Source organism: Lepidochelys kempii, chromosome 2 (genome assembly GCF_965140285.1).
Source record: "Lepidochelys kempii isolate rLepKem1 chromosome 2, rLepKem1.hap1, whole genome shotgun sequence".
Lineage (NCBI taxonomy): Eukaryota > Metazoa > Chordata > Testudines > Cheloniidae > Lepidochelys > Lepidochelys kempii.
Window position 1 is genome coordinate 63,165,742 of NC_136381.1, and position 27,005 is coordinate 63,192,746.

The 27,005-nt window shown below is 42.0% G+C and overlaps 2 protein-coding genes across 2 annotated transcripts in view; one reads left to right on the top strand and one right to left on the bottom strand.

Annotated features, from left to right (window-relative positions):
• The window catches only part of CYP7B1 (cytochrome P450 family 7 subfamily B member 1), a 193,620-nt gene extending 179,095 nt beyond the window's left edge, over positions 1 to 14,525 (top strand). Inside the window, exons 5-6 of the mRNA XM_073331022.2 lie at positions 3,697 to 3,875; positions 8,192 to 14,525. Of these exons, the coding sequence (XP_073187123.1) occupies positions 3,697 to 3,875; positions 8,192 to 8,482 (470 nt within the window). The 3' untranslated portion in view covers positions 8,483 to 14,525. The remainder of the gene's footprint in view (positions 1 to 3,696; positions 3,876 to 8,191) is intronic.
• A 7,137-nt stretch (positions 14,526 to 21,662) lies between these two features.
• BHLHE22 (basic helix-loop-helix family member e22) lies at positions 21,663 to 24,940 on the bottom strand. Its single transcript, XM_073331024.2, has one exon. It carries the CDS (start codon positions 24,292 to 24,294, stop codon positions 23,401 to 23,403), a length of 894 nt encoding a protein of 297 aa, XP_073187125.1. The 5' UTR covers positions 24,295 to 24,940; the 3' UTR covers positions 21,663 to 23,400.
• Between the last annotated feature and the right edge of the window lie 2,065 nt (positions 24,941 to 27,005).

Sequence of the window (27,005 nt, forward strand, 5' to 3'; positions counted from 1 at the left end):
GAAGAATTGTCAAGGTCTGTCAAAAGAAACATCTTTGTTGTGGTCAAATTTTCTTGTCTAGGGAACAGTATGGCTTGACTGACTGCTGAATCCATCATTAGATGTCTATAAAAACTAAGACCTGTCTCCAAATCAAAAGCCTTCCCCCCCCCCCAGGTATTTCTGGAACAGCACAATTTCCTTTTTGTCCTGACTTCTCCAGGAACCAGAATGTGCTTATTTGTATGTGCAGAGTAATTATGTCATTATGACTCACAATGGAGCTCTAATATAGTAAACAATACACAGTAATGGTATTTAGTACACATTTTGTTCCAGCTATGTTTTCCTTATTTAGTTTATTTTATAATTTTTACATTAATTCACATTGTGAAGTATTCTTGCCCCAGGACATTGCTGAATTCCAGATATTTGTTTCGAAAAGACAACTGCTTGAAAAATAATTGTATGTATATGAAAAGGTAGAAAAATTTAAAGTAGCTTAATACAGAGCCATGGCTGCAATGCAAGTGTTAAGCATGAAAAAAAGAGATTTGAAAAAATAAATATATTCCCTAGCATGTGCTGGTCAGTACTGCTCAGTTCTTAGTAAGCCACAGATATACTTGTTTCAGACATTATCATTTATGTTGGCACACTGTATTGCATGATGTAAATTATCACCAAAAATATTTGCATACTCAATAGCTATTTTTCTATAATACACTCTAATAATTATAGTGCCCTATTACTTGCTAACTGTTAGTATAAAATTAACAATCCATTATGCACAATAAGTTTTATAAAACATTTACAGATAGAGATCATGTTTAATTAAAATTAACTTGCATATGAAAGCCAAATGCACTAATGATTCGCAATGACCTTTTATTACCTGCAGTCCCTTGTTTTGGCTGGATGATTGACAGCTTGCTGTTTGGCTACCATGTTGTATTTCAGCTGACAAGACTTTTCATTTTAACTCAATTTGCCTGCCTATCACAAGCTGGTGGCAGGCCAGGCTCAAGTCACCCAGCTTTGCCTCAGCAGCTTGCTCTATTTCTCATTAGTACGCATTTATTCAGTGGAAATTGGAAGACAAATGCTTGAAGGCATGTGAACTAAGTATAGCAAATTAGGTTTAAAGACTGAATATTTATAAGTATATTGAAACAGTTTTTTTAAAAAAAAATCTAGAATGAATTGAGAGCTGAGTGCTAGCTTTGGTATAAGAGAAATGAAGACAGAAGTGGGAGGGTTCTAAGAATAACAATACTATGAGATGTCTCTCTCTTTATAGAAAATATGTAAAATCACTCTGACAACACCTTATCAACTAACAGCCTGGCTTCCCCTTTATGTAGCACTTGTACAATGAAGTTTAGCATCTCATGTGTATAAGAAGGGGAAAAAATGAGGGTCATGTTCATTTGCTGCTTGGTTATCCCTTGGTATGCTTTAAATTGCCTTGTTTGTTCAGCACCAGCACAGAAACAGATGTTGCTCTACCGTGCTGGATAATTTACTGTACCTCATGGTGCAAAATGGAAGGCCTCCCAAGCTACCCAGCTGGTCTGTCAGTAGCACTGGCTGGTGTCTGCTGAACTATGACAACTGCAAGTAAAGGCTGCAGTTTTATTGTGCAGTTGTCATTCTTCTCAATGTATAGCTCCGGCATTCATACGGGATTGTGGAAGACTGAGTGTCTATTTTTTCATGTTAGACTGCAAACCCATCTAAGCTCCATTCTCCTTTGATGATCATAATGTGACTCATTACTTTTGTCATCTAATGATTATCGGCATGATCGCTCAGAGCTAGAGCCAAGCTCGCCTTCCACACATAACTGGTACTGGAAGGTAAAACAGATTTGTCATTTACGATCTGACCGCTAAGCCACACTTTGTGCTCCATTATTGTGATTAACTTCTGCATAAGATATGCTTGCCCAATTGTCATTTGTGATACTGTGCAATGGGCACAGACTGCCATGCTTCCTGGGAGAATGTCAGCCAATAGGATGTGACCGTGTAGCTCATGATGTTAAATGTAAACCTGCTATTTCACAGCAGCAGGTCCATAATTATTTTGCTTTTCTTCTCCTCCTCCGTATTTGATTTCTTGGGTGAACAGTGTTGCTGCATATGTCAGCTACCATTTTCAAATTGTAGACTAAAATGGTGTTATCAGTTTCATTTTTCCAAGGATGGAGACAGCACAAGAGTGGAGGCTGGACCTTTTCTTTGTACCATGTAAAGTTTTGTTGCCAGAGCACTGCCAGTTGAAATCTATCGTGTCAGGTGCCTTGTGGCTATCCGCAGTAGAGGCCATATTCTGGAACCAGAGTTCTTTTCTGGCTTCGTCACCAACAAGCCGATTTGACTCTGCCTGATTATAGTAACGAAGGCAGTCCAAAAGAATATGCACAGACTCACTGTGCGTCACATTGAATCACAGCGCTGGCCACACAAAGCTGACCGCAGCCTCATTTCTTTAGACAAATGCACGCTTAAGGAAAAACCTCCTGCGAGAAAGCATCCAAGGCCACTTTATTTGCTATGCACGCTACACCAGATTTAATTTTTAGTGAAAGAACGTTTGTTATTATCTTTTTCAGATGTATCTATGCTGTGTAGCTACTGTCTGTAATAAACTAACCTTTGGGTGCTGGGATTATGGTGCCATGCTAAACACTTAGAGGAGGTTTATTTTATAATACAGAACATTAATACAGTCATAAATGTATTATCATATGAAACTGAAACGCTATTTTAGGCTATTTTTCACACTGATGATTAGAAGGAATCAAGTCGCATATTACAGCACCCATACATGCTGGTGTATAAATAGTCAGTTTTGATTACAAAGTGAGAGATGCAGCCCTAGACAGGAGCTACATGCTGATATGCATGCTATCAGAATGATTTATGCAAATTATGCATATTATTCCCAAAGGAATTCCTCCTCAAACTGCCAGGATAAATTGCCGGAAATTAGCCATAAAATCTGTCGTGCTAGGAGCCAAAGGTGAAGGCCACTGGGAAAGCAAGGACATTCAGCTTCTGGAGCCTTCGAGGATATGATGATGTTAGAAATCTTGTTTGCCGTAATACTGAGAAGAATGTTTTTTCTCATGATTCAATAAAAGTATTTTCTCTTTTAAAATTGCCAGGCAAATTGTTTACATTCACTCTGAAAATAATTGAAATCATAATTTGGCAGCATATCTTGTTGGATATTAAAAAAACCCTCAAAATACCTCAAAATTACTACATTATTAACAAGTTAAATGATTTTTTTCACAGTTCTTCTATTACAACCAACAGCTTTTGAAAGGCAGGCTAAATAGTCTTTTCAGTGCTTTGACTGGTATTTGCTCCAAAGTATATGGAAATGCATAACTCATTCATCTCTTTCGATTGTGTTGTTTTCAGCATGATGCCTGAATAATGGCTTTCCACCCAAAATTCACTACTGCCTAAAGCCAACAAGATTCCTCAGAACCATCAGTGAGAATTACATCTAAAGGTTCAGAATTGCAGCTTTTCCCCCAACCCCTCCGGGATAGTTTATTACCTCCTCGTAGCGTTAAGCTTGGTCGGGGTTTTTTTTAGCCTGCCCTACTGAACTTGTACCGATCCAGCAGCTGTAGCCATGTATAACTTCCAATCATCTTCCATATTTTAATGCTTTTCCCCCCTCTTTGTTTAAATGCAGAGAGCGCTTTAAACGAGAGTTTACGAATGTGCTCATCTTCCATGAACATTCGGATCAGCCAAGAGGATTATATTCTCAAGCTTGGAGGAAATCAGGAAGTCGGTTTGAGGAAAGGAGACTGGATAGCTCTTTATCCTCAAATTTTGCACATGGACCCTGAGATCTATGAAGATCCTGAGGTAAAACATTCAGCTGGTGCTACTCATCATACTTCGGGCACATTGCAGCAGCCGTGCTTTTTGTGATAGTTTTTTACTGCTGTTCCTTCTTGTGGAACAAATCTTCCTACTTTCAGATGTATTTTCTAGCGCCCTGTAGGTCAAAGGATTCATGGCCTGAAGAGAGAAATATGGTGATGAGACTGACTGCTACTGCTTTCAAAGAAATTGACAATTGCACATTGACTACCATAAACTTTAGGTTAAATGTGGGTTTTGTTTGGCAGTGGATCATTTGATACCCAAGAAGGGCTGAATAATAGAAGGTGCTTTAGACAGCAAATAATGTGGACCATTTAGCTAAGTGCCCCCAAAGCATCATTGACTCTCCAAAGCCCTGTAATAGCAGTGTCTTACTTGAGCCATATGCTTTTTCACCTCTCTTCATAGGGATTCACCCCTTTTTGGTCAATTATTATGATGTTGTGAACTTGAGATTGTAAAGCTGTTGCTCTGCGGTGAAGCTCTGAGGGTAATTGTGACATCTCCTTATATTTTTTTCTGAAGCTAGAGTTAATGAATATCAAAGACTGGAAATTAATCCACCCTGGCTCAGCCTTAATATGACTTCAGAAGTTCACCACCTGCATGCAAATTGAATAGTCATACTCTTGCATAGATTTTACTGAGGGAAGGATTGTTGTTGCTAGTCCGGTGTGCTGTATAGGAAGTGAGATTTTACAAAGCGAGACCAGTCAATGCCAACTGCATCTTACAGAGGTGGCAGTTTATAACTAAATTATTTCTCCTCACCTACCCCTCATTTTCTAAGGCAAGTGGTTGTTTATCGATCCTTCTCCTTTAAACACTTGTTAAGACAGTTGCAGATATATTCCAAATCATAGTTCAGCTTCAGAAGGGAAATTAGATTTGTTTACATATTTTTAGAAGATGATCGCTTGGATAAAACACACAACCAGTTTTAGAAGCGCTGCTTTCAGAAGTTTTGCTTCTCGCAGAATTTAAGAATAAAAACGTGTTTATTAAGTTGCAGGAAAAGAGCCAGATTCTGATGTCCTTATTCACATTGAATAGTATTGTACTCTACAAGTAGTCCTATTGAAGTAAATGGGACTAGTTTTGAAGTGTAAGGTGCGACTCAACATAATTGAGGATGTTGGAAGGCTGGCCAGAAGAAGAAATTAGAAATGGAAGTACTGCTATAGATATGAACACGATATCTCATGTCTTAGTAAAAACCAACTATCTGTCCATATACAAAAAAGGAAAACTCTATGTATAAAATTAGTAGTTGAGCACTTTTTGAAGTCTCTCTTACTAAATAATTGTCAGAATGTGATACCATGTTTCCATAGATGGAGTATATTTTCTCAATATCAAATCTGCTCAGCTTTCACAGTATCACTTTAGTTTATGTACTTTATCATTTTGATGGCAAATGAGTTATCAGTACGTTGCAGAGTACATTGATTTCAAAACAGAGACCCTCTCAAAAAGGGGGAAAATAACTTCTGTTGTGTTCTTGAATTTGTTTTGTGCACATCTGTTGAATGAGATGCAGACTGGATTTTATGAAAGAGCAGTCTTGGGATTGTCATATATTTGGGGAATATAATGGGTGAGGAAAGTTTTCTAGGAAAACAGGTAGCTTAGTGGATTAGTTCAGTATTAACAATTCACCTCTGCAGACTTTTATCTTAAATTCAGGCCATTGATGAAATTAACATCTTATGGTTAGGTATCATATTACATAACTTTAACCATGTGTTGGTGACCTCTTTCTCCACTCCTCAAAGCCTAAGTAAATGAGCAGCAATATTAAGTCAGGTTTCTGTAATGTAGTCAAGTGACCCTATAATTCCTACATAAATGAGCCTAAGCTTCAGTAAATGATCGTGTGTAAATCCTGAACAATGGAAAATCAATATAGGATCCCATATAGTAACTTCCCAAACTGAGCCATATATCTTCTGTGATAAAAATGGATTTAAATTCAGACACATGAATTTGGTCAGTTTCCATAATGATTTAAATAAATGCTATAAAGTTTCATAGACTGTCAGCTGGAATTTTACCTCTTGTTTCCACTTCTCAATTTTTAGTTTTTTGTTTTTTTGTGGGGGGTTTTCTTCCTCCTCATGAAGAAAAAAATCGTACCCTATAAAAATGTCTTTCTTAAAAACGCAGCTCCTTGCTGGAAAACCCAACAAAAGCCAATCCAAATTTCTGGGGACTGTGGATATCAGTACACATGTCACACCATTGTTTGCTCTCCTTGTTGGCTCCATTCTTGTTGTGTTAATAAGTTTCCTGTTTTCCTCAGTCCCTCAGACAACAAGTTTCTTGTCCAAGTTTCAGTCTTCAGCCTACTCACTAAGAAGGCATAGGGCTGGCACAGCACAGGACACCTCAATCTGTGATCCCAGCAAATCTAGAATCCTGTTTGTTGTGTTATCCAGTTGAGTTAAATGCTAAGGATATTACAGCTCATGTTTCAGAGGGCTAATAGTTACTCCTGATCATTGGAACTTGCATTTAAAATGTGATACTTTTAGAGAAGAATCATATTTTGGGCTTTCAGTATTCACAATATTACTTGAAATTGAAGTAACTTATAAGAAAAGTAGCACAGTTCTTTCTGAGTGGGATTTTCAAAGGGACTTCAGGGAGTTGATTTTTCATTGGAAGTTGAGCACCTAACTCCCTTAAGCCCCTTTGAAAATTCAAGCCACCTCCTGCCTTTTTTAAAAAATTATCTCCCAGTCTTCAGCATGTGAAGTCACATATCCTCCAGTATTGTATGTACTTGTTACCACTATGAAATGCTAGTCAGATCTTCTCATGGACCAGCCCAATACACCTCCACTGCTTGCTTCTCAAGATAGTGTACAGTCAGCCAGGAGGCCCTGCTGATCACAGTTTAAGAACCTCTAATCTGATAGGAAGAACAGGGTTCTGGTAGTCAGAAGTCTAGATTTCTCTACCATTGTTTCTTACTGATGTTCAAGAGCATTATGGAAACTGAGTCATTTTATTTTTCCATAGGACATGTATAGAACAGGCAATCAGAAAATGTACAGTATTATTATGTTAGTATTTTTATTAAAATTAATATATTGCAGTGTCTTTGGTCTCTCTGGCAAAGAGCTAATCAATCCACTTTTTTCCTCCATGGTATGGCTTGACCAGGAACCTGCCTGGTAAACTTTCTATGACTTTTTTTTACTATCAGCTGAGATGGTTTCTGTCTGAATTGCTTGTTCAAGTCTAACTTTCAAAAGCTTGCACTGTAGCAGATGTATGCTAACTGGCCAAGTGCTAATGAGTGACCATAAGCAGAAAGTGTTTTGTTATTTTCATTCAAAGCATACGTGACTATTTTTAAGACGTTTAATTCACCATGGACTGAGCTAAGATTGCCACATCTCCTTCATTCACAAACTCAAGTTAGCCCTTAACAATGACCCTGATACTAAAGGTCTTCAGAAAGGTGTTAAATTTATGGGACCTAAGATACTAGCTAAACTTATTGGAGTAAATTCTAGAGTACTTACTCTAGAAAAACACTTCCTGCTATGTTCACTTATTAACATGTGGCCTGCTTTGCACGCATCTTCCATAGCAAGCTATTGAAAGTCAGGTGTGAACAAGTGAGACAGATGGAAACTATCTTCAACTGACAAGAACACTGATCGTAAGTTATCAGGGCTAGTTCCTGAACAATCCACACCATGAGAGGGAAGGTGGGAGTTGCAGTAGATCAATTTTCTCCTTGCCAGAAAGAGCAAAACCGTTGTACCAATGGGATTTTGCCAAATTTTTCAAATTAGTAGTAGTAGTAATGTATGTAGCCTCCTGGATGTATAGGATGCTTCACAAACAGAAACTGTGCTCTTCCTGAGTGTCATTGTCCCTGCCTCAAAATGCCCATAATTAGAACAGAAGAAGGCTTTTCCTGCACTGGTTTGGACATAAATAGTCCCCTCTCTCTTCCGGTCACCTGGTGAGAATGGGTCCCCATGCTTACCAGCTATGAAGCTGCCATAGCAACTAACACACTCTCTAGCCCTTAAAGGGGCAGCACACCTTTCCCAACAACCCAGACAGTAGCCCCTGCCACTTAATGTGCAGTGAGGTCATTTGAAGATAGATAAAACTCAATTTAAGTGAACAGACTAAAAGGAGGAAGCTGTCAGTTCCTTGTCTTAGCTCTTAACTTACATCAGGGTTTTAGAAGCACCCTCTGCACCCTCTTGCAAATGAAACCACTCATGTAACTGCTCTGTTAATTTTCACCGTCTCTCTTTTATTTTCAGGTGTATAAGTTTGATCGTTATATAGAGAATGGCAAGAAGAAAACCACCTTCTACAAGGGGGGAAGAAAGCTGAAATACTTTCTGATGCCTTTTGGCTCTGGAATCAGCATGTGTCCTGGCAGGTTCTTTGCAATGAATGAAATGAAGCTGTTTCTGATTTTATTCCTGGCTTACTTTGACGTAGAACTAGTGGAAAAGAAGCCCATAGGGCTTGACAACAGTCGTATAGGCCTTGGTATCCTCTTGCCAGACTCTGATATTGCCTTTCGTTACAAGATAAAGTCTTTTTAGAAAAGTAAACTGCCTATTGCAGACTTCCCACTATTCTCACCTTTTTTGCTGTTTCCTGGCTGTGTATTTTCTTTTTAGAGAGGTTTGCTTTTTCCTGTTCTGCTTTCATCTCTCTCCTACTTGTGTATGTTTAAGTGAAGAGAGAGTAATGCTAAATGTCTTAGGGCTGGAGGATCACCTCCACAGACACGAGAGCAGGAGTGCCTGGAAATTGATAAGGGGGCATGGAAGAAAGCAACAACTCTGAGACATTCACCCTGCACAATACCCTGAGCCAATAGAAGTCATTAGTTGCCATTCCACACTACACTTTCTCTCCTGAGGGGGAAATATCGTAATCGGGGTGGCCGGTGGCTGCATGCCTTTGTAACCCACATTAACTCAATGTGCGCCTCTGTCCTCCTCTAGTGGCTGGACCACATGAGAGATTTTTGTCCCCTCTGCTGCCCTGGTGCTCAAATATTTGGTCCTTTAACTCAGTTCATAGAGGCTCAGCCTTTTAGATCTAAAGGTCTCGGGTTCAATCCACAGACAGTTGACCCATCTGGACGTGTCATTACACTTGCTCAAGGAAACCTGCTGCCCAAGGATAAAAGGGACCTGGAGAGCAGTGTGGTGCAGAAAGGGGACTTTTTTTATTCCCACCATTCCCAAGCACCTTTCCCTTCAGCAAAGCATTCACTAGAAACCACACAAAATCTGTCTTGCTGGTTTTCTGGGCCCACTTTCCTCTCTGATGGATTTTACTCTGGGAGGGTCCAGTGTGACCTTTGATGACCCCCAAAATTTATGATTTACAGTGAGTGTTCCATTGGCCCCTCTTCCATCTAGGCATCCTTGCACTACAGAAAAGCCTTGGAGAAAAATACTAGTGTTTTTGTTTAGAAGACCGACTTCAGTGAAGTGCTGGATTGGGCTCCTGGGAGCCCTTGCTTAAATTATACTGCCAAATGGAAAGGAGAGTGAATTGCTATCAATAGAGCTAACTTTTTTTTTTTTTAATTCCCATGGAGAGTATCTCCTCAGATCCTTCTCGTCTCTCCCCATCCCCCCCCAAAAAAGGTAAAGTAACCTGCACCCCATTTCAAATCACACTGTTCTACACTATCAGTGTATTCGGTATATTTTTCAGGAACAAAAATATAAACAATTCCATCAAATGCATTTACTGGTAAATTGTTCACCTAGTGGTGCTGCCCCTGTCTTGGTTATAGCTATTTTCATGTAAACAGAAAAACAAATGAAGTGGTCCTACTGCCATCCCCTCCCTGAGAAATCCAACCTCTGGTAAATGGGGTTTATCACAAGCTAATGGGGATATGATTTGTAGGAGTATTTTGTTATTGTCCTGGCAGCATTTCACTGGCTTAGGAGTACTTTTTGAAATTCAACAGTTTGTTACTTATGCAACACGAATCAGTAATCTGAATCTACTGCTGTTATAGGGCCTGATTCAAACTCTATTAAAGTCAGTGGGAAGCTTTTGTTGACTTTAATAGGGTTTGAATCAGGCCCATACTGTCTACTGATTTATCTGAGCCACAACACTACATTATTTCACATTTAATGTGAGCCTGTTTAAAATGACACCATCATCTTAAAAATGAGACTTCAGCCTACTAGCATTACCAGTAATATATTTTGGATTGTTACAATTGAAATAGATTAGAGAAGAAAACAGAATTGTTTGGCTTGTTTACTTTGTGCGTTTGACAGCACTTTGTATTTGCCAGTTTCTCCTGTTGTCTTTCACACACACAAAAAAGAAGACATTTTTCAAACTCTAGAAAAATATGATTGCAAAACCACAAAAATTGGTATGGGAATTCCAGGACAAAAGTAACACCTAAAACTACTTTTAACTGGTTTTTAAAAAGATGACTAATTTTCAAGTTGATGGTGTCATGTAATCTGTGTTTAGAACTAGAATACTATACCTACAAACTGTGAAGTGGTCTGTATCACTGGCTCCTGTTTGAGATAACTTCCCCTACCTCCACATTCCTGATGGTTCAAAAGACAGTTAAAGTGCTAGGAATTTGAGTAAAACTCTGTGTGACTAAGACAATTTTAGAAATCTAAAAGCGGGATTTATTTACAGAGAGGTGACTTCTAATGAATGCCATTTTTCCCTAGTCTTTTACATATTTCAAAGCTGTGGCCTAAATAATGTTGTGCTACTTAAAGAATATTGCTAATTGTACAAGAAGCTAACAACTTCAGCCTCACGCATATCCTACAGCCTCTGGAAATTGTTCCCACATCAATTACACACAGTTTCTTACTGATTCTACATTCCTCCTTAATATACCTCCTCTGGGCCCAAATCTGAGCCTGCTTTTTGCCCTTAGCCTTTATGTGGTAACCCCATACAACCGTAGAAATGAGCTGTGGACTGATCTTAGGGAGAGCTGAACTAGTTGTAAGTGGGACCCCAGGGTTCTGCTTCATAAATAAGCTCCTCAGTACTCAGTACTCATGCACATTGTAGGCCCCTCATTTCCCTTTTTTCTCTCCCAAGCTGGAGACAGGGCCAGAAAGCCAGAGGTCACTTCATGTGAGCAGTGCCTGCCCTGAAGATGTGTTCCACCATACAATTATCATTTATAGAAGTTAGACTGGAAAGAGGTTGGAGAGCCATGCCAGCACATAAATACTAGTTTAGGGAACCAACCTCTGCTCAGTCCCATGCCGGATTTGCATTGGTCTCTGTAGTTGCAAAGCTAATTTACTGCTGGGCTGTTTTAGCTACATGGATGTGAGCAGAGACACAACTTGTCCCATAAACATTCATAGACACTCTCCTGAGTTGTAATTAGTGACTCATGTGGAGTCAAAGAACACAAAAGGAATTGTGGGAAGTTATCTCAGTGTTTTTGGAACAAGTCATTTAGAACTAAATTCCCAAGCGTTCATTCATTTTTAGTGCCTCCTTTTTAAGTGCCCTAAATTGACAGCACCCAAGGCTTAGTGTTCAGAGGTGCTGAGCACCCACAACTTCACTTGACCTCCATGGAAGCTGTAGATGCTCTGAAAAATAGGCCGAAGGTGTCTCCCTCCAACTGAGCACCAAAGCTAGTGGACATTTTTTTTAAAAGTAAGCCTTAATTTCCTGTGCCTCGGTCTTCCTCATCTTTAAAATGGGGGAAATCTTTCTTTGCTTTGCAAAGCACTTAAAGACCTATGGATGAAAAGCATTATGTAAATACTAAGGACTAGTATTATTTGTTGTTTATGCCTGAGGCCATTTAATTATTCATGTAAACTATATCCCCAAAATCAGCATCACTAGAAAGACTTTCAAAGATTGGCACATCTAAGCTCCCAGGCCTCTGGGAAGAAAATTGTTTTTGTGAGATGTATTGAATGAACATTTTCTCTTCATATATAATATCAATACTACCTATGGTATTGGAGTATACTTATATTAAATGGGCTTTGCAGTTGATTAAATGCCTTAAGTTTGCTTCAACATTTAATCAACTGCAAAAGCTGTTTATTGCTTGTATACTCCAGCTCAATAGAATAAAATTTATTTTTATATACAGCCTTTCATATTCAGGTTAGTTACTAGTGTAGTGACTCTGTAGGCAAACATCGCAGCTATTCTATATTCAGCCGTTGCTCACAATCCTCTTGGATGTAAGAACCTGTTTTATTGAGAGAGAGAAAATGCTGACATCATTACCATGTTGACTATAGACATTATTGCTTAAATGTAAGCTGTGAAATGTCTCATGCCACAATTATGATAAATCTTTCGTTGGCATTCCATTTTGAAACAAATGTGAAGCAACTGTGAAAATAAAAGTAGGTATTTGTTTTAAACCTAAGACCTTCTTTGACTCATACTGTGCTTTTAGGATTTTGAATTAGAGTATAACTTGCTGTAGCATAATTTAGTAGGACATACTTGGACAGTGCCAAAAGTGAATGAAAAACATTACTAGTTTCAGATTAATCACTGATCAGTAGGTATAAATATCTATTCAGAAATAAAACAAGTATATACAAACAAGCAAATAAAAATCTAGCTGTATCTTAAAGCATCAGGTCACAAGTAAGAAGTTGAGGCACAGCCCTGCAAGGTGCTGAGCACCCTCTCCATATTTACCCACTTTAATAGGAGTATAGGGTGTTCTGCATCTCACAGGATTGAACACTTGATTTGAGGTAAAATTGGCCTTAGCTTTTGCTAAATAACCAAACCTAAACCAGGCAGCGAGAGTCCCTGCTGAACAGACTCAGATCTACCCAGGCTGTATCGAGAATCTAGTCGCCTAACACTGGCTATCCAGAGCTGGCATCCCCTAGTAAGATCCCATCCTCTGACTTTCTACCCATGCCTAGCAATGGCGCAACCTAGTATTGTGGCCTTCTCATAAGAGTGCCTCACATACTCCAATCCACTGCAAAGAGCAAACCTCATCTTGCACATGTTAGTAGGGTCAAGCCCTGCTGAGAAGTATGTGTGAGAGTTGAGGAGATGGGGCATTTCATCTGGCTGCTCCTCTGGATCCTGCTTTATTAGAAAGACTGACTGGACATAACCCCCAGGAAACTGGGTCATATTGACCATGGCCAGTCCAATTAGATGTCTGCGTAAGTGACAGCCACTGGATCAGACAGAATCTGAGGGCAGTAAGCCTGCCCAGAACAGACCATTTGGGTTCAGAGTGGGTGAGTGAAAGCTTAGGACCCACATTCCCCCCGTGAACCATGTCAGTCCACAGTCTTTGGGCTTGAAGTGGACACACCCACATGATTAACTCCGACATGTTCTAGTTGGCTTTAGCCAGACCTGAAGCCACCCAGGAATGCTAGAGTTCCATGATTGCTGCATGGGACAGGGAGCAGCGCAAGCCTGTAATCCCATCAAATGTTTCTGGTGAGAACCTAAACCATAAAACCAGCCCTTGAGTAGCGTTCAGTGTCACCAGAGCCCTAAGATGGATATCTGGTCATATACGTACAGACTGTTTCATTGCGTACAATGTGGAATTGCCATGAATCCTTCTTTTAAAAAGTCATGTTTTTTTGCTCTTTTTTTACCCTGTTCATTACCTCCCTGAAAGGCCTTGCAATGTCATGACCATCCCTCCCACAGACCTAGTAGGGGTGGATAGGACTCCTTACGTATGTCAGGCCGGGAGGTATTCAGGTGCCACTCCAGCCACTGGAATCGCAATGTTGCTCCCCTTTGTGGTAGAAAGGTGCACTGCCCAATCCTTTTAAAAAGTGAAGCTGCTGATCAAGAACACCCTGCCCATGGTTGTGCCAGCTGCCAAAACTCACTCTCCCATGCCCCAGCAGTTCATCTTTTTAAATATAAAATTAAAGTTCAGTTCCAGTGCAGCGACTTGTGGGAGCTGCTGGAAGACTCCGTCTGACTTTTAAAGTTAACATTTTTTTAACAAGTGAACTCCTCATGAACCAATGTGAACACTAAAAGGTGAGCCTTATTGTTATGTATGGGTAGTATGTGCTCTTTCCTGTTCGGTACTTAGCAACCTTGTAAGCAATTGTACAGTCCTGTTTGAAAGGATTACAATGCTTCCCTGTATGATTATATGAGTAGTTATGTGTAATTGTTTGCAAATTAGATTTGGCTACATTGCCATGTCTCTAGCAATGTGCTTTAATGTACTAAAAACCACGTAAGAAATGTGCATTAGTTTACTTTTTTAAGTCATATTGTATTACACTACTCTCAGAATTGTTATTTTTTTATGAGTAATCACTGATCTTTGTACTTCATTTGTAGGGGTAGAAATGATATTTTATTTCATTATTACTGAATATTTGGATGTTTAAAAGATTGTCAATTGGTCTTAATTCCGTAAACTGACATGTTGTAAATAGATGCACAAAGTTCAGATTCTCCTTTAATAGTTAATGTCCATCATTAAGGTTTTTAGACTGAATAAGGTACATCTGTGAATTTCTGAGCAAGAAAAGTGAAACTTCATGTACTTTACTAATCTGACCTTTTATGTGAATTTTGTATTTCAAAAGATACAATAAAATTGAATGTATCTATTCACATATTGAATGACTTTCCTTGTCCGTCCCTCCCCCCTCACACCTGAACATACATACATTTATGCAATACCACAGATATTGCTTTCATTTAAAAAAAACCTGACTTATGTAGAGTATGGCATTCTGTTACTTGACCATGAAAGATATTTTTAAAGAGAAAAAAGGTGAGTCTGTGTTAAATTATGATAATCACTGTGCATTTGTTAAAATACTCAGTCCATTTAATCTTGCCCGTCTTAAACCGGTCCTGAAGAGAGAGTAAAGGAAGGAGATATTTCTGCAATGCTTATGGCAAACTTGAAAGGTAGTGTGAGTGGGTGCAACTCCGCCATTAGAGTCATTTCCAAATGTGGCCCTCAGTCTTTGATTCCTATCTACCTCTGAGTACAGCAAAATGCATAACAAACCATATAAAATGTTCCAACCTCAAAAGGTCATTAATACAAATTTTTAAAAAATGAAATGTGGCTGTTGATGTACACCTGGCAAAATATGCCCTTGTACTCGGAAACTTAGCTTTTCTAAGAATCACTTGCAGTTGCTGGAATTCTTCAGTTAGCTCTCTGATATGCAAGTCAAACATTGATGAGGACATTGTCTTTTGCTTCTTAATCCATAGATATTTTTAACAGGCGTAAAAGTGTGGGTTTTTGGAGACTTATTTAGCAGAAAGCAGACTTGCATAGCTTTGCTGTATTTCAGAAATAAGTCTGCATAACATAATGTTTTCAAAACAATTACCTAGCTTTGTGAAGAAAAAAGGCAATAGTGGTTGGGATTTTAATAAATGAACATTTTTGAGTGAAGTGTCCTTGCTGTTCTAGAAGCTAGCTGTGTGAGTGGAAAAACTAGTTGCAGATTGTACTGTATTTTATCTAATATTGGTCTTGACACTAAATGCTCTCTTAAAGTTATTTAAATTGTGTGCAATACTTTAAAATTACTCAGCACATCACTTTTACTCATAATATATGCTCAATTCAGATTAATGAAGTTATTTTTAACTGTGACAACAGAGAAACTTAAGGTTAAGAAGAAATTGAATGTAACTGAAATATTTTTCTGCTAGTTATTTTATTTGGCTAAATTTATATTTATAAGGACTATAGAGTGACAACTCAAGAAAATAGTAGAATTACAACATTTTTAGGTAAAAGTATCACTTCTAGAAAAGTTGGATTCTTTAAAGAAATGTATATATTCACATATAAAGTGCAATGAACGAGTAGCAAGAAACTTTCATTGCATCTATAGAAGCATTCACCATACAACTGCATATTTTTCATTTGCAAGGGCTGAATTAAAATTAAATGTTGGATGCAATGTGATCTTTATCAGTTAATCATAAACAGTTCTATGTATTAAATTGCTTTTGCTATGCAGCATGTTTCACTGTATTCTCGACTATGTACGTGATTATTTATAATAGTAGAAATACACTTGCCTTCAAACATTACTGTACAACAAAATAAAAAGTTCAAACAAATTTAAGTTTCACCTATACTGCCAAACTATTCCTGTGAAAGTTTAATAGATGTTTTAATAATGATTTGCTGGAATTTTTATTAAAGTTGACCTAAATTGTTCACAGTACGTTATTTTCTTACCAAAACAGTAATGATTGAGAATACAGCAGAGCTGAGAAAGTTCAAGTTAAGAGATACAGTAAGTAAATATACACTGTAAGACATAGCAATGATTTATTTTTGATCAGTTCATCCCACTTACTGCATCTCTCCTCAGATAGTTTAGTTGTTAACCTCATACTGTCAGGATGTCTTTCCACTTCTGTTTTCCTGTTTTGTGGGCCATTTAATTCACTATTCAGTATGTAAATATTTTTCAGTGGCCATCTAAAATTGAAATATTTACAGCAATGAAACTAGAGTCTCAAAAAAGAGGGAAATTTGTAACTATAACTCACAGGTCAGGATATTAAAGACTTGTACATGAAAAGTGGATGGACATTGATTGAGCAATAGATTAGAAGATTATCCTATGAAGAGGAATTCTGTTTGTGAAATGCAGAAACACTAATTGCCTCCTGATGTGGCTTGGTTTTGCAAGAGAACACCTTTTTATTTTTAATGTAGCAACACACTTTAAAAAATCACTCTAAGAACATGGCTATATGTCCAAGAACACCACTAAATTTAATTGAGGTTTTTAAATGATACAATTTAGTATTAAACTTTGTTATCTGATTAGATTTTAAGGCAGCAAGAGGGATAGTACTTTGCACTTATTTCCTTTGTGGGTTATGACTTAATACTTCCTCAAATTAAAATATTACACACCTCCAATGACTTTTTAGTCATCTGACCTCAGAATGAGAGAGAGACCAGACAGTCCTAAAAACACCACCTTCTTCAGTAACTGTTTGAGTGGAATAAAAGAAATGGGGTTTCCTAATTAGCTAGTCTGTTAGCATATGTCCCGTCTGAATTCCTGGACCTAAATATGTATATTGATATAAAAGAGAAGAGCAGTTAGCCATAAAAAGAGATATTTGAATATTGGAAAACGTTGGCAAATGATAAAGATTTGTAAAAATCCATGGTGAACTTTCTTCTGAAACTTCTTAGAAGAAATAATACCTGCTTTGGATAACCACTGATACCTTTCTAAGGTGTGATGAAGAAGTTAATTTAGGGTTGGCTAGCAGTTTGAGTGTCATTAACGTTTCAGTTGTGCCCCTAGCAGAAATGTATTTTTCTTTTCTATTTTAATCTGTGACAACTATAGAAGGAAATTTATGGTTTAAGGAAATGGTGGTTTATCTACAATGCATCATTTTGCTATAGCTTTCAAATCAGTCACAGATCATAGTTCTTACAGGTGCAGATATGAATTTACAAATACAGCAGTCAAATGCTTGAAATATACATTTATTTCATGATGTATTACACGTCTCTGAATCGGGTTGAGAGGACAAGGGCGAGTACGGGCTCTGGGAAACGATTAACGCATGCAAAGTCTGCCTGAAGATAGCCCGTGCAAATTAAAGCAAACCCCTTAGAAAGCATTTCTATTAGCATGTTGAAATGGAGCTGATCTAGCCATTATTCTGTAAAGCCAAGGGGCTGGGCAGTAGCTCACAAGCTTTTGCTCACCGAACGTATTGCAGTGTTTCTTCAGCAACAGCACTGACTAACTAACCTTAGTTTCCGAGTTACCCCTCAGTGTAAAGGAAAAGCCAAATCAAGCAACTGCGTACTTCAACTTGACTGCAGCGTGAAGCGATAGTACCTGATCTGCTTAACCCTTGCTACTCCTGACTGAACGATTATCAGTATTTTCTATGGGAAGGGACAACCCATTATTAAACTCTGGTGAACTTTGCTAGACTCGAGCCCACTCGGGTCTCTCGGAAGGAGCGCAGAAGGGTCAGGACAGGTGAAGATTCAGGGGAAGGAAATAAACATTCTTCCTCGAGCTTCTGCCCCTGTCTTGCCTGGCACGGCTGGAGCGTTAAGGGAAGAAAGAAGTACCACGAAATAACCTTCCCTTCTGTCCACACCAACAAGCCAAACTCCAGGAAGTGCCGGAGCTGGAAATCCACCTGCCCCAGGAGAGCGAGAGCACTAAGGGGAAAATCCCAGTGGGGCATTTCCAGCTGCCTGATTGGAGAGAAGGAGGAGCAAGGACGAGCCTCCGGAAGCGCAAAACCCAGGACAATTAGAGGCACTGCACAAGGAAAGCGGACTGCAATGGGTGGCAGTCTCCGTGTAGACAGTGCATCTAAAGAAGCCGTACTCCAGCTTGAAAGGCGAAGCAGCAGCTTCGCTTCTCCATGGCAATCTGTTAAACTAATGTTTATGTAAAACGGGCGATCTTGTTTTAAAAAGGGGAACAAAAGTCAGACAACCCAGGCCCTGTCAATTAACCCGGCACTGCAACGGAGCCCGGAGCCGACTTCCTTTAAAGTTGTGTACCTGTCAGGCAATGACTCGCTCCGCCATCTGATTAAAAGCCCAGTTTAAATCGCCCCTGAGGGTATTGGCAATGGGCGAAATCACAGTTCTAAAGGATCCTGCGATGGCATACGCACGAGTGGCTCATTTATTTTACCAACAACCCACTTAAAAAAAAAGTGTTAATTGCTGCAAACTTTCCTAGCACGTGGGTAATTTACTTTGACGGCTGCGTTTTAATTAAAAGCAAACTTATTTATGTTTCTGATGTTTATAGTGCGCAATTTAATTACGTTTAGAGGCAGCACCGCATCCTCCCCCCCCCCATCCTAAATCACATTTTCATTAAAGGTTTGAATAAGAAAACTCACTTGACCACTATTCATTATCTCTTCCCCTCCGTGCGCACAAGTTCACTTACCCATTCATTTAGTCACTTACTCATTCCAGCAGATCCGCTGCGACCGCTGCCAGCAGGGCTGTGCACACTCATCATTATTTGTCAAAGTCTCCAAAGTGTATTATCCCTTTTTCCAGCGGTAATTAGTTACCATAGCATCTAATACGTAAATGTGCCCAGTGCACACCATTAACAGTTAAACGAAGGATTCAATTTAACACATGATTATATCTTTCATAAGTCATTACATTAGGAAAGTCAATGTCACTCACGCTGGGACAGGGGCAGGATTAGAACTGGGGAAAGGGGGTCGGGGGGAGTCTGTCTTGGCACCCGGAGCGGAGGGGTGGTTTGGGAGTAGGCTGGTTGAACGGGCTCGGTGTGGCGGGGTGTTGGAAGTGGAACAAAAGCTCTTCCAGGGGCTGGTCAGTTCTGCTGAAGGGGGGAAATCCCCCCGCCCCAGGAGCCCGCACACTGCTCGTCTGACAGAGACCATGGGTAAGCCCGGGCGGGCGACAGTGTAGGCGCCGGGTCCGTGTCAGTTCCCAGCGACGCTGCTGCTTACAGGGGAATAGGCAAGAGGTGTTAAAAGCGGCACCGGCTCGGAAACTGTCACAGGCTCGACAAAAATAAAGTCAGATCAGTCACCCGCCCTGACAGGAGCCGATGGCCGGGATTGAGACTTGTTTTCTGAGCCATCTCCGCGGATCCTCTCTGCTAACTCTTTCTGGCGCAAACCAAGCTTATAAAAGCAGCTGGGGGCGAAGGGTGGGGGTGGGTCTTGGAGGATTGCTTTGCAAAAAATACAACGTTAACTGAAACCACTAGGAAGGCACCTACGTGCACACAGTTAGGGAACGGTAGCGACATTGGTGGCTCAGAACTAGCTTTGCTCTCGACTGCCAGCTCGGGCGTTTAAATGTCAAATTTCAGACAACTTAAGCTTCCCGAGTGAATGCCTGGGAAGAACCGCTCCTAGGGGAGTGGGGCTGTCGTAGCAAGTCGCTGTTCTCTAGCAAACTTTTGGTCACTCGTCAGCAGGTTAAGGCACTTCCAAAGAATGTCACAGATCACAGGAAATAGCGCCCAGTCAGGTACAGCTCTGGAGAGAGCTCTGATCAGGGCAGGCTGTTTAACAGTGCTGAGCAGCTGGTTTCCAGCCTAGGAGGGGATGCGTTTGAACTAAAGTAGAGGAACGAGCCAGGCTTATTTTAGAAATTGGCCCCACCCTTTGATTCATAAAGACTCCCCCTTCCCCCGCCTTCACCTTGCCTTCCATAGCAAAGATCATCATAGCATTGCCACACGGAATTATTGAAAGCCCTGGGATCTTCCTTTCCCACTCCACAATTTGTTACGCGGTACTAATTCTAGCAAGAATTGAGAAGGCAGCCGCACCTAGGAGAGGGATATTTCAAGGAGGGCGCCTTTGTCATGAGAAATATGAAGCAGCAACTCTTGCAGCAAACGTGTCCTGAGATGTTAATATGCGCGCGCACACACACACAAGTCAGCCGGGTGGCTGTGGTTAATTCCTAATCAGAATGATGGACAGCAGAGACAGAACAATACAAACTGATGGCTGTGTTGCTGATCACTTTACCCCTTGATTAAAGACACCCAATTATGGCGCAGAACAGTGTCGTAATTATGTTCCTTAATCACATCCAGGAGGTTTAATTGCCTTAACGATGTGTTTCATTAAATGAATTTAGGTATTATAGTCGACAGTTTTCATACACAGTTGTTTTCAAATTAACATAATATTAGACATCGTCATGGAAATTGTTTTAATAATCATAATTAGACGCACCCAGGCTTTGTCTAGTAAATGCTGAGAGACGGCTCTGCTTGCGCCTGGGGGCCGAGCTGCCCACCCTGGCTGGGCTGCCTTCCCACAGCTTCGTGGCACTTTACAGTTATGGTTCCTGAAAAGTTACAGGTTCTGATTAATCTCTTTGATGGCAAGTGGAGCGGAAATATGTATCCCTTTCTACCACGCTGGCTGCCATTTAGGGCTCTCAGAAGCTGAGACTACCCAGAGCCAGCAAATAGGGCATACTGCATGCAACGGGCACATACACACAACCCCGACCGACCCCACCAAGGAAACCTGGCGGTGGGTCTGGGCTTCACGGAGGGAAGAACTGTAGTGCCTCCCTCTCGGGACCCCACCGCCCCTGAGCCGGCACACGTGTAAATGCTCACACTCCAGATCAACGCGGGTAAAAGTCACTTCAGCACTCGGGTTTGTTTATATTTATAATCGAGCCTGACTGCTCTTCGGGTGCGAAAAGAGAGGGGCTTTTGGACTGTGGCCTCGAGCTCCCAGGGCGTTCAAGGAACAGCAAAGAGGACCTAAAAACGTTTTATGTGTGTGTGTGTCCCCTCCCCTCCCCAGGAATTGCAGACCGTTACTCATGTTAACACTGCCATATGTGGGAACATACCAAAACCCTAACAGCTTGCATCTTTTCAGCATTAACTCTCCCCCCACCCCCCAGACTGAGGTTTCATCTCCAGGCTGGAAGTGTGAAGAAAGCCTTCAATCGTCCTACAAGCAAACTTGGGGGCTCTTCTCTCTCTTCCTCTGTCTCTCACTACTGCTTTCATTTCTCTTTCTTGCAACGAGTCAAACCCCTGTCAATTAAACAGGTGAATGATAACAATGGATCCGTGTCAAGAACTTGAATGCCACAGTCCCTGAGCGATGCTATTTTTATATGCTTGGCACCCAGGCAAAGCCAGAGAGAAAGGGGATATTTCAAACCCCCTCTTCCCCCCCCCCTGTTACTGGTACAAAGCACAGCATAATAATAAAAAGTTTGTTGAAAATATTTTAATAAAGATTCTTTCCGACATAGATACACATACAAACGATCGTACATTGCTGTCATAATCTGATTGACCTATTTAATATATATCATTCTTTACACATCCATGACCTGCCAACAGATCCATGACGGCTCCTCTTTCGCCATCCAACCTGACAGTCCGAATTTGTATTATCTGCAAGTAGTGGAAAGGAGCAGGACTCGTTTTTGAAGGTGGTGGGGGGGGGGGAAATTGATTTACAAATGGCAGAGAGACAGCCACCCAGCCATGCAAACTCAGACTGAAAGCTCACTTTGGGTAAATAGCCACTTTTTGCTCTTCTCCTTATTTTATTTTGCTTTAGATTTAAAAAAAAAAAAAATCACACGTTCTGTAAATCAGCCCGAAGTATTTCAATTTAAATAATCATCCACAGTCAGGTTAATTTACATACATATTGAGAGCAATTAAACTATACCTTTGGGGAACACACACACACACACACACACAAACAAAAAACCAAAAACAAAACCAGCGTCTGGGAACACATGAGCTTAGCAAGTGTTTTTTTCCCCCTCATAGGAGCTATTGCTTTGATGCCTTGTAAAAGTAAATCGCTATTACCCTTTATAATGCAAAGAATCCCCCTTTTAAAAAGTCAGTTAATTGAGAATTAAGAATACACCTTTCCTGTGATTTTTGGACTGAAGCAATTTATTAAAGCTCAATTGAAATACAGGGATGATGCAACTTAAAATCCAGACGACCTTTCATCAACCTAAGCAGCTCCGATACAGCAATAGTTCTGCGTATACCTTGTTGGCAAATAAACGTTTTAAACACTTGGCACACAGTTTAAGTTAATCCATAAAACAGAATTTTAGAAGCATTTTTTAAAAAAAAACTGCACATAAGACCCGTGACCTAAACACATGATAAATATTGTTGGCGTGGAAGGGTCCTTGAAAGAAGAACAAATAAATATCATGTCTTGTTTATACATCATTGCAACGTGGAAAGAAACAAGGTGCACATAAATATTTGTTTTAAAAATGCAAGACTTTCAGCCACACGGAGTAGGGTGTTTCTCGCTCGCTCGCTCTTTAAATCACTCTCGCCAAAACTTCGCGCATTTTCACAGGATCAAAGTTCAGAGACAATAAAAAATACAAGTCAGTCTTTCATAGCAACGGTTCAGGCTCTTGGTTTCGTTTAAACAAGAAGTCGGCGTTTCAAGTTTGTTTGGCGCCTGGCTCAGCATCAAAAAAATTGGTTGCAAGTGCCCCTTCTGATTTGTCTGAATGGCCATGCAGCTGGAGCCCCCGCCACCGCACCCCAGCCAGCCAGCCAGCCAGCCACCCACCCCCTGGCCTCAGCTCGCTGGGGCAGAGTTCTCGAGCCCCAGTCAGCGGGATTGAAATACATCAGCTGGGGAGGGGGGCTTCCTTTTTCCTCCCCCAGCTGCTATTTCTTAGCCTCTCTTTGTGTCCACACACACACACACACACACACAATTGCGATTTTTTACTTCGCTGAGGTCTTGGTTGCGATCAAGTCACCACTTCCACGAGGAAAGCCCCCAAGCCCACCCCCGGCCCTTTCCAAAAAAGAAAAGAAAAACCTTAAGCCTAATAACCACGAGAAACGGAGGATTTAGCCCAAGTCCTTGCCCAGAGTCGCCCCCCCTCCCCCGCCCCCACCCCTGCCAGCTCCTTGCCCTGCCCGGGTGGAAGCGCCTGGCGGGGGCTTTAAGGCTTCTCCGTGCACTGTTTGCAGAGGCTGGAGGAGACGCTGTTGAAAATGGCACATTTCTCCGGGCAGGAGCTGGCAGGGGGCAGGCCGGCGCTGAAGGGGTAGCCGGCCGCCTGCTCGTAGGCACCGAGGGCTGGGTGCAAGGCGGCGGCCGCGGCCGCCGCCGCCGCCGCCGAGCTGGGCAGGGAGGCGGCCGAGATGGCCTGGCCCTGGTTGAGATAAGCCACCAGGCGCCGCATCTCCTCCAGAGCCTGCGCCTGCATGAGGATGTAGTTCTTGGCCAGCAGCAGCGTGGCGATCTTGGAGAGCTTCCGCACCGAGGGGCTGTGCGCGTAGGGGATCACCGCCCGCAGCTCGTCCAGCGCGTCGTTCAGGTCGTGCATCCGCCGCCGCTCGCGGGCGTTGATGTTGAGCCGCAGCGCCTTCTGCTCCTTCGACTTCTTGCTCCCGCCCAGGCCGTGGCTGTTGGAGCAGCCGCCCTCGGCCGCCTTCAGGCCCCCCCCGGCGCCCCCCGCCCCGGGCGAGGCGGCCCGCGGGTCTCCCCCGCGCAGCACCAGCTCGCAGCGCCCGTCGCTGTCGTCGTCGGGGCTCTGCTCGCCGCCGCTGCTCTCCGCCACCGAGCTGCGGCTGGTGCTCTCGCCGTACTTGCCGCACACCGAGCCGGCCGGCAGCGAGAGGGGGTCGCCGGCCCCCAGCGCCGCCCCGGGCTGCAGCAGCCCCTCCGCCTCGCCGGGCTCGAAGCAGCTGAGGGGCGAGGGCTGGCGCTCGCGCGGGTGGCTCAGGTCGAGCCCCGGGGGCGCGCGGAAGGCGGCCTCCATCCTGGTGGCCGAGGCGCCGAGCGTCTTGTGGAACAAGTCCTCCTCCGCGGCCAGGCTCAGCGCCCGCTCCATGCTGCCCGCCCCGCGCCGGCTCCTCCGCGCCGCCTTCTCCGCTGGCCGCGAGCTCTCACCAGGGGATGCGCTCGGGCATTGTGAGCTGCGAGCAGCCCCCTCGTCCGCCGTTTATCTTGCTTGGCTTCACCTTCAAGAGATTTCCGGCCCCAGCAGCCGGGGGAGTCTTTTACATCATTAGCTCGGCGAGTAGGTTATTATGAGGAAGACTCGCCTGTTGGGACAGAGCTCTCTACCCAATCAGGTTAACGCTGTAATTAATAGGATTAAAGCGGTGACAAACAAGCCCAGGCGCTAGCTGGCCCTGAGTCTGAAGAGTTTCATGTCCCAGGTCTGAAGACAGGCAGCAGCTAGAGCTTTATAAAAGGCGCCCGCTCCATTATTCTCCCTGCCATCTGTAGACACAGCTTCGCGCATATGTTTGCAAGACGTTGTGTCCTGTTAGGGACCCAACGACTGCCTTTAGCTTGGCATGCGTGGCGCCTTTCACTCGTCAGCGAGCACACTAACCGCCCTGCTTAGAGCCCGGGCTGTTCCTCGCCTCCTTCAGCACATGACAGAGCTGCACTGCCGAGGGGCCCGCTGGAGCGCCTTCCTCCGAGCGCGGCCAGCCGACTTCACCAAGAGAGAGCCCCGCCACCCCTCTTTACACGAACTCAGCTCTCCCTGTGGAAAGGGATGGCCTGGAATAGCAAACGCCAGGCTGCTCCCTGCTGACTCGCCAGAAAGGTTCACCTGGGCTTCGGACACGACGATCCTTTTTCTCCCTTTCAAAACAAATTGAGGACAAACTGCAAGGCGCTGCTTTTGTCCCCTCCCCCAGCCAAACTTTACAGGTTTCCACTCGCAGGTTTGCTACGTAGTGGTAATTACCCCCCCCCCCCCGCGTCAATAAAAATGAAAGCATCAGCTTTACAATACAACTAAGCTGAGGGCAAATAATAGGAATTAAGGACCAACTTTTCTAGCGATCAGTTCTTCAAAGGTTCCTTCCTTGCAATAAGGATACTTTACAAGGACGGCCCTGCCTAACTCAGAAATGGGTGGGAGTTTGCGCCTCTGAATGTATCAGATCAACTTGAGATCATGTAATTCATTAATGTCAAGCCTCACGTATTTATATTTCCTGGGCTTCAGCTACAACTCCTCACCTTAAGGCCCACTTTCCTTTCAGTCAGGTTCTCACACTAAAGTGTGAACACAAGTATTTGTCTAAAATGTGTCCTGCGGATCCTCTAATAATAGAGACAAGCAGCCTTTTCTCCTTTTATTGTAATCGCACTGAGAGCACATGGTATTTGGTGGCGGGCTTTCATTCTTATGACATCAGTAAAAACAATATTTCCCAACACCTTCAGTGCATCATTCGTATGTGGCAGAATTACTGAAGGCTATGAAATTTCTGGTTTCTCTGGTTTCATTAAAAACCTTTTAATTGTGTCTTTCCGAGATGGCCCCAGGTGTTGGACTCTTTTCATTACATTTTGCTCTAATGTGATGAAATTCTAATTCTCTCCTTACCATATGGTTAAATTTGCCCACTGAGAATTAGTTGAAAAAGGAGAAATAATCTATTAATCTCTGTAATAGATTCACAAATGAGGTTCGCCACAGAACCTGGTTTTGAATGGTAATATCAGAACAGTTGGGTGCCTTGTTTCAGGAAAGAAAGGACCAGGCTACAACAACAGAGACGTAAAGAATTCACCTGTAAAGACTAAAAAGAAGCCAAGCTGCAGATTTTCAAAGTAATTGACTGAGATTTCATCTAGCAAGGACATGGCTACAATACAGCCTTCAGTCACCTTGTGTCTTTATATTTAAAATGAACAAACAAACCCAGTCCCCCACCCCATTCAGCCTCCTCCTCCCCCCAGCCCCCAGTCGAGCATCTAGCTTGTGCAAACGTCCCTGGTTGAAACCAAAAGTGCACATTCAAATCTACAGTTTCTTTCTTATAGATAACTTCTGTTAACCTCTATCATTATTAATCCAAAATGACCCATTATTTCCCAGATCTGAGGAAGAGCTCAGTGTAAACTCGAAAGCTTCTCTCCCTCACCAACAGAAGTTGTTCCATTAAAAGATATTACATCATCCACCTTGTCTCTCTGTTAATTCAGAGGCATTTTAGGTTTATTGTTTTCAAGTTAGCAACTTCATTTTCACTGGGATCATAAACAAAGAGCTTGATAATTACAATAGGTTTTTATCTGTTTAATATCAACTTGAAAAACTCATTTGATCACTTAAGGATGACGAATACTATTATTATAATTTGATGGTTTAAGGAGAACATTTTACTGCTCCCAGTTTGTTTCGTCGGAGAGAGGCTTTCTGCGAAATCTCTCTGGTTGATATATGGCTTCATTAATCCTGCCTTTCTCTTTTGCTTGAAACTTTTCGGGTGGTGTATTCATCTGCTCTGCAAGCAGTTTGGGAGCTGAAAGACTGCATGGCTCTGATGTTGCTACAGTGCTAAAAACATTTCATCATCATTAGAGTCCTGAGCACAAAACTAGGGCATGGTTATCGGAGTGATTAATGCTTTGTCACGCTTTGGACAGGTGCAACTAGCATAAGGTCACGTTATAAACAATGATATTTCATAAACCTAGTTTTGTAATTTCCGAGTGGGCCATAGCTGTCGTCCATTTTCTGCCATCATCCGGGGTGTCAGTGTTTACCTGACTAAACACAATATCTATCTA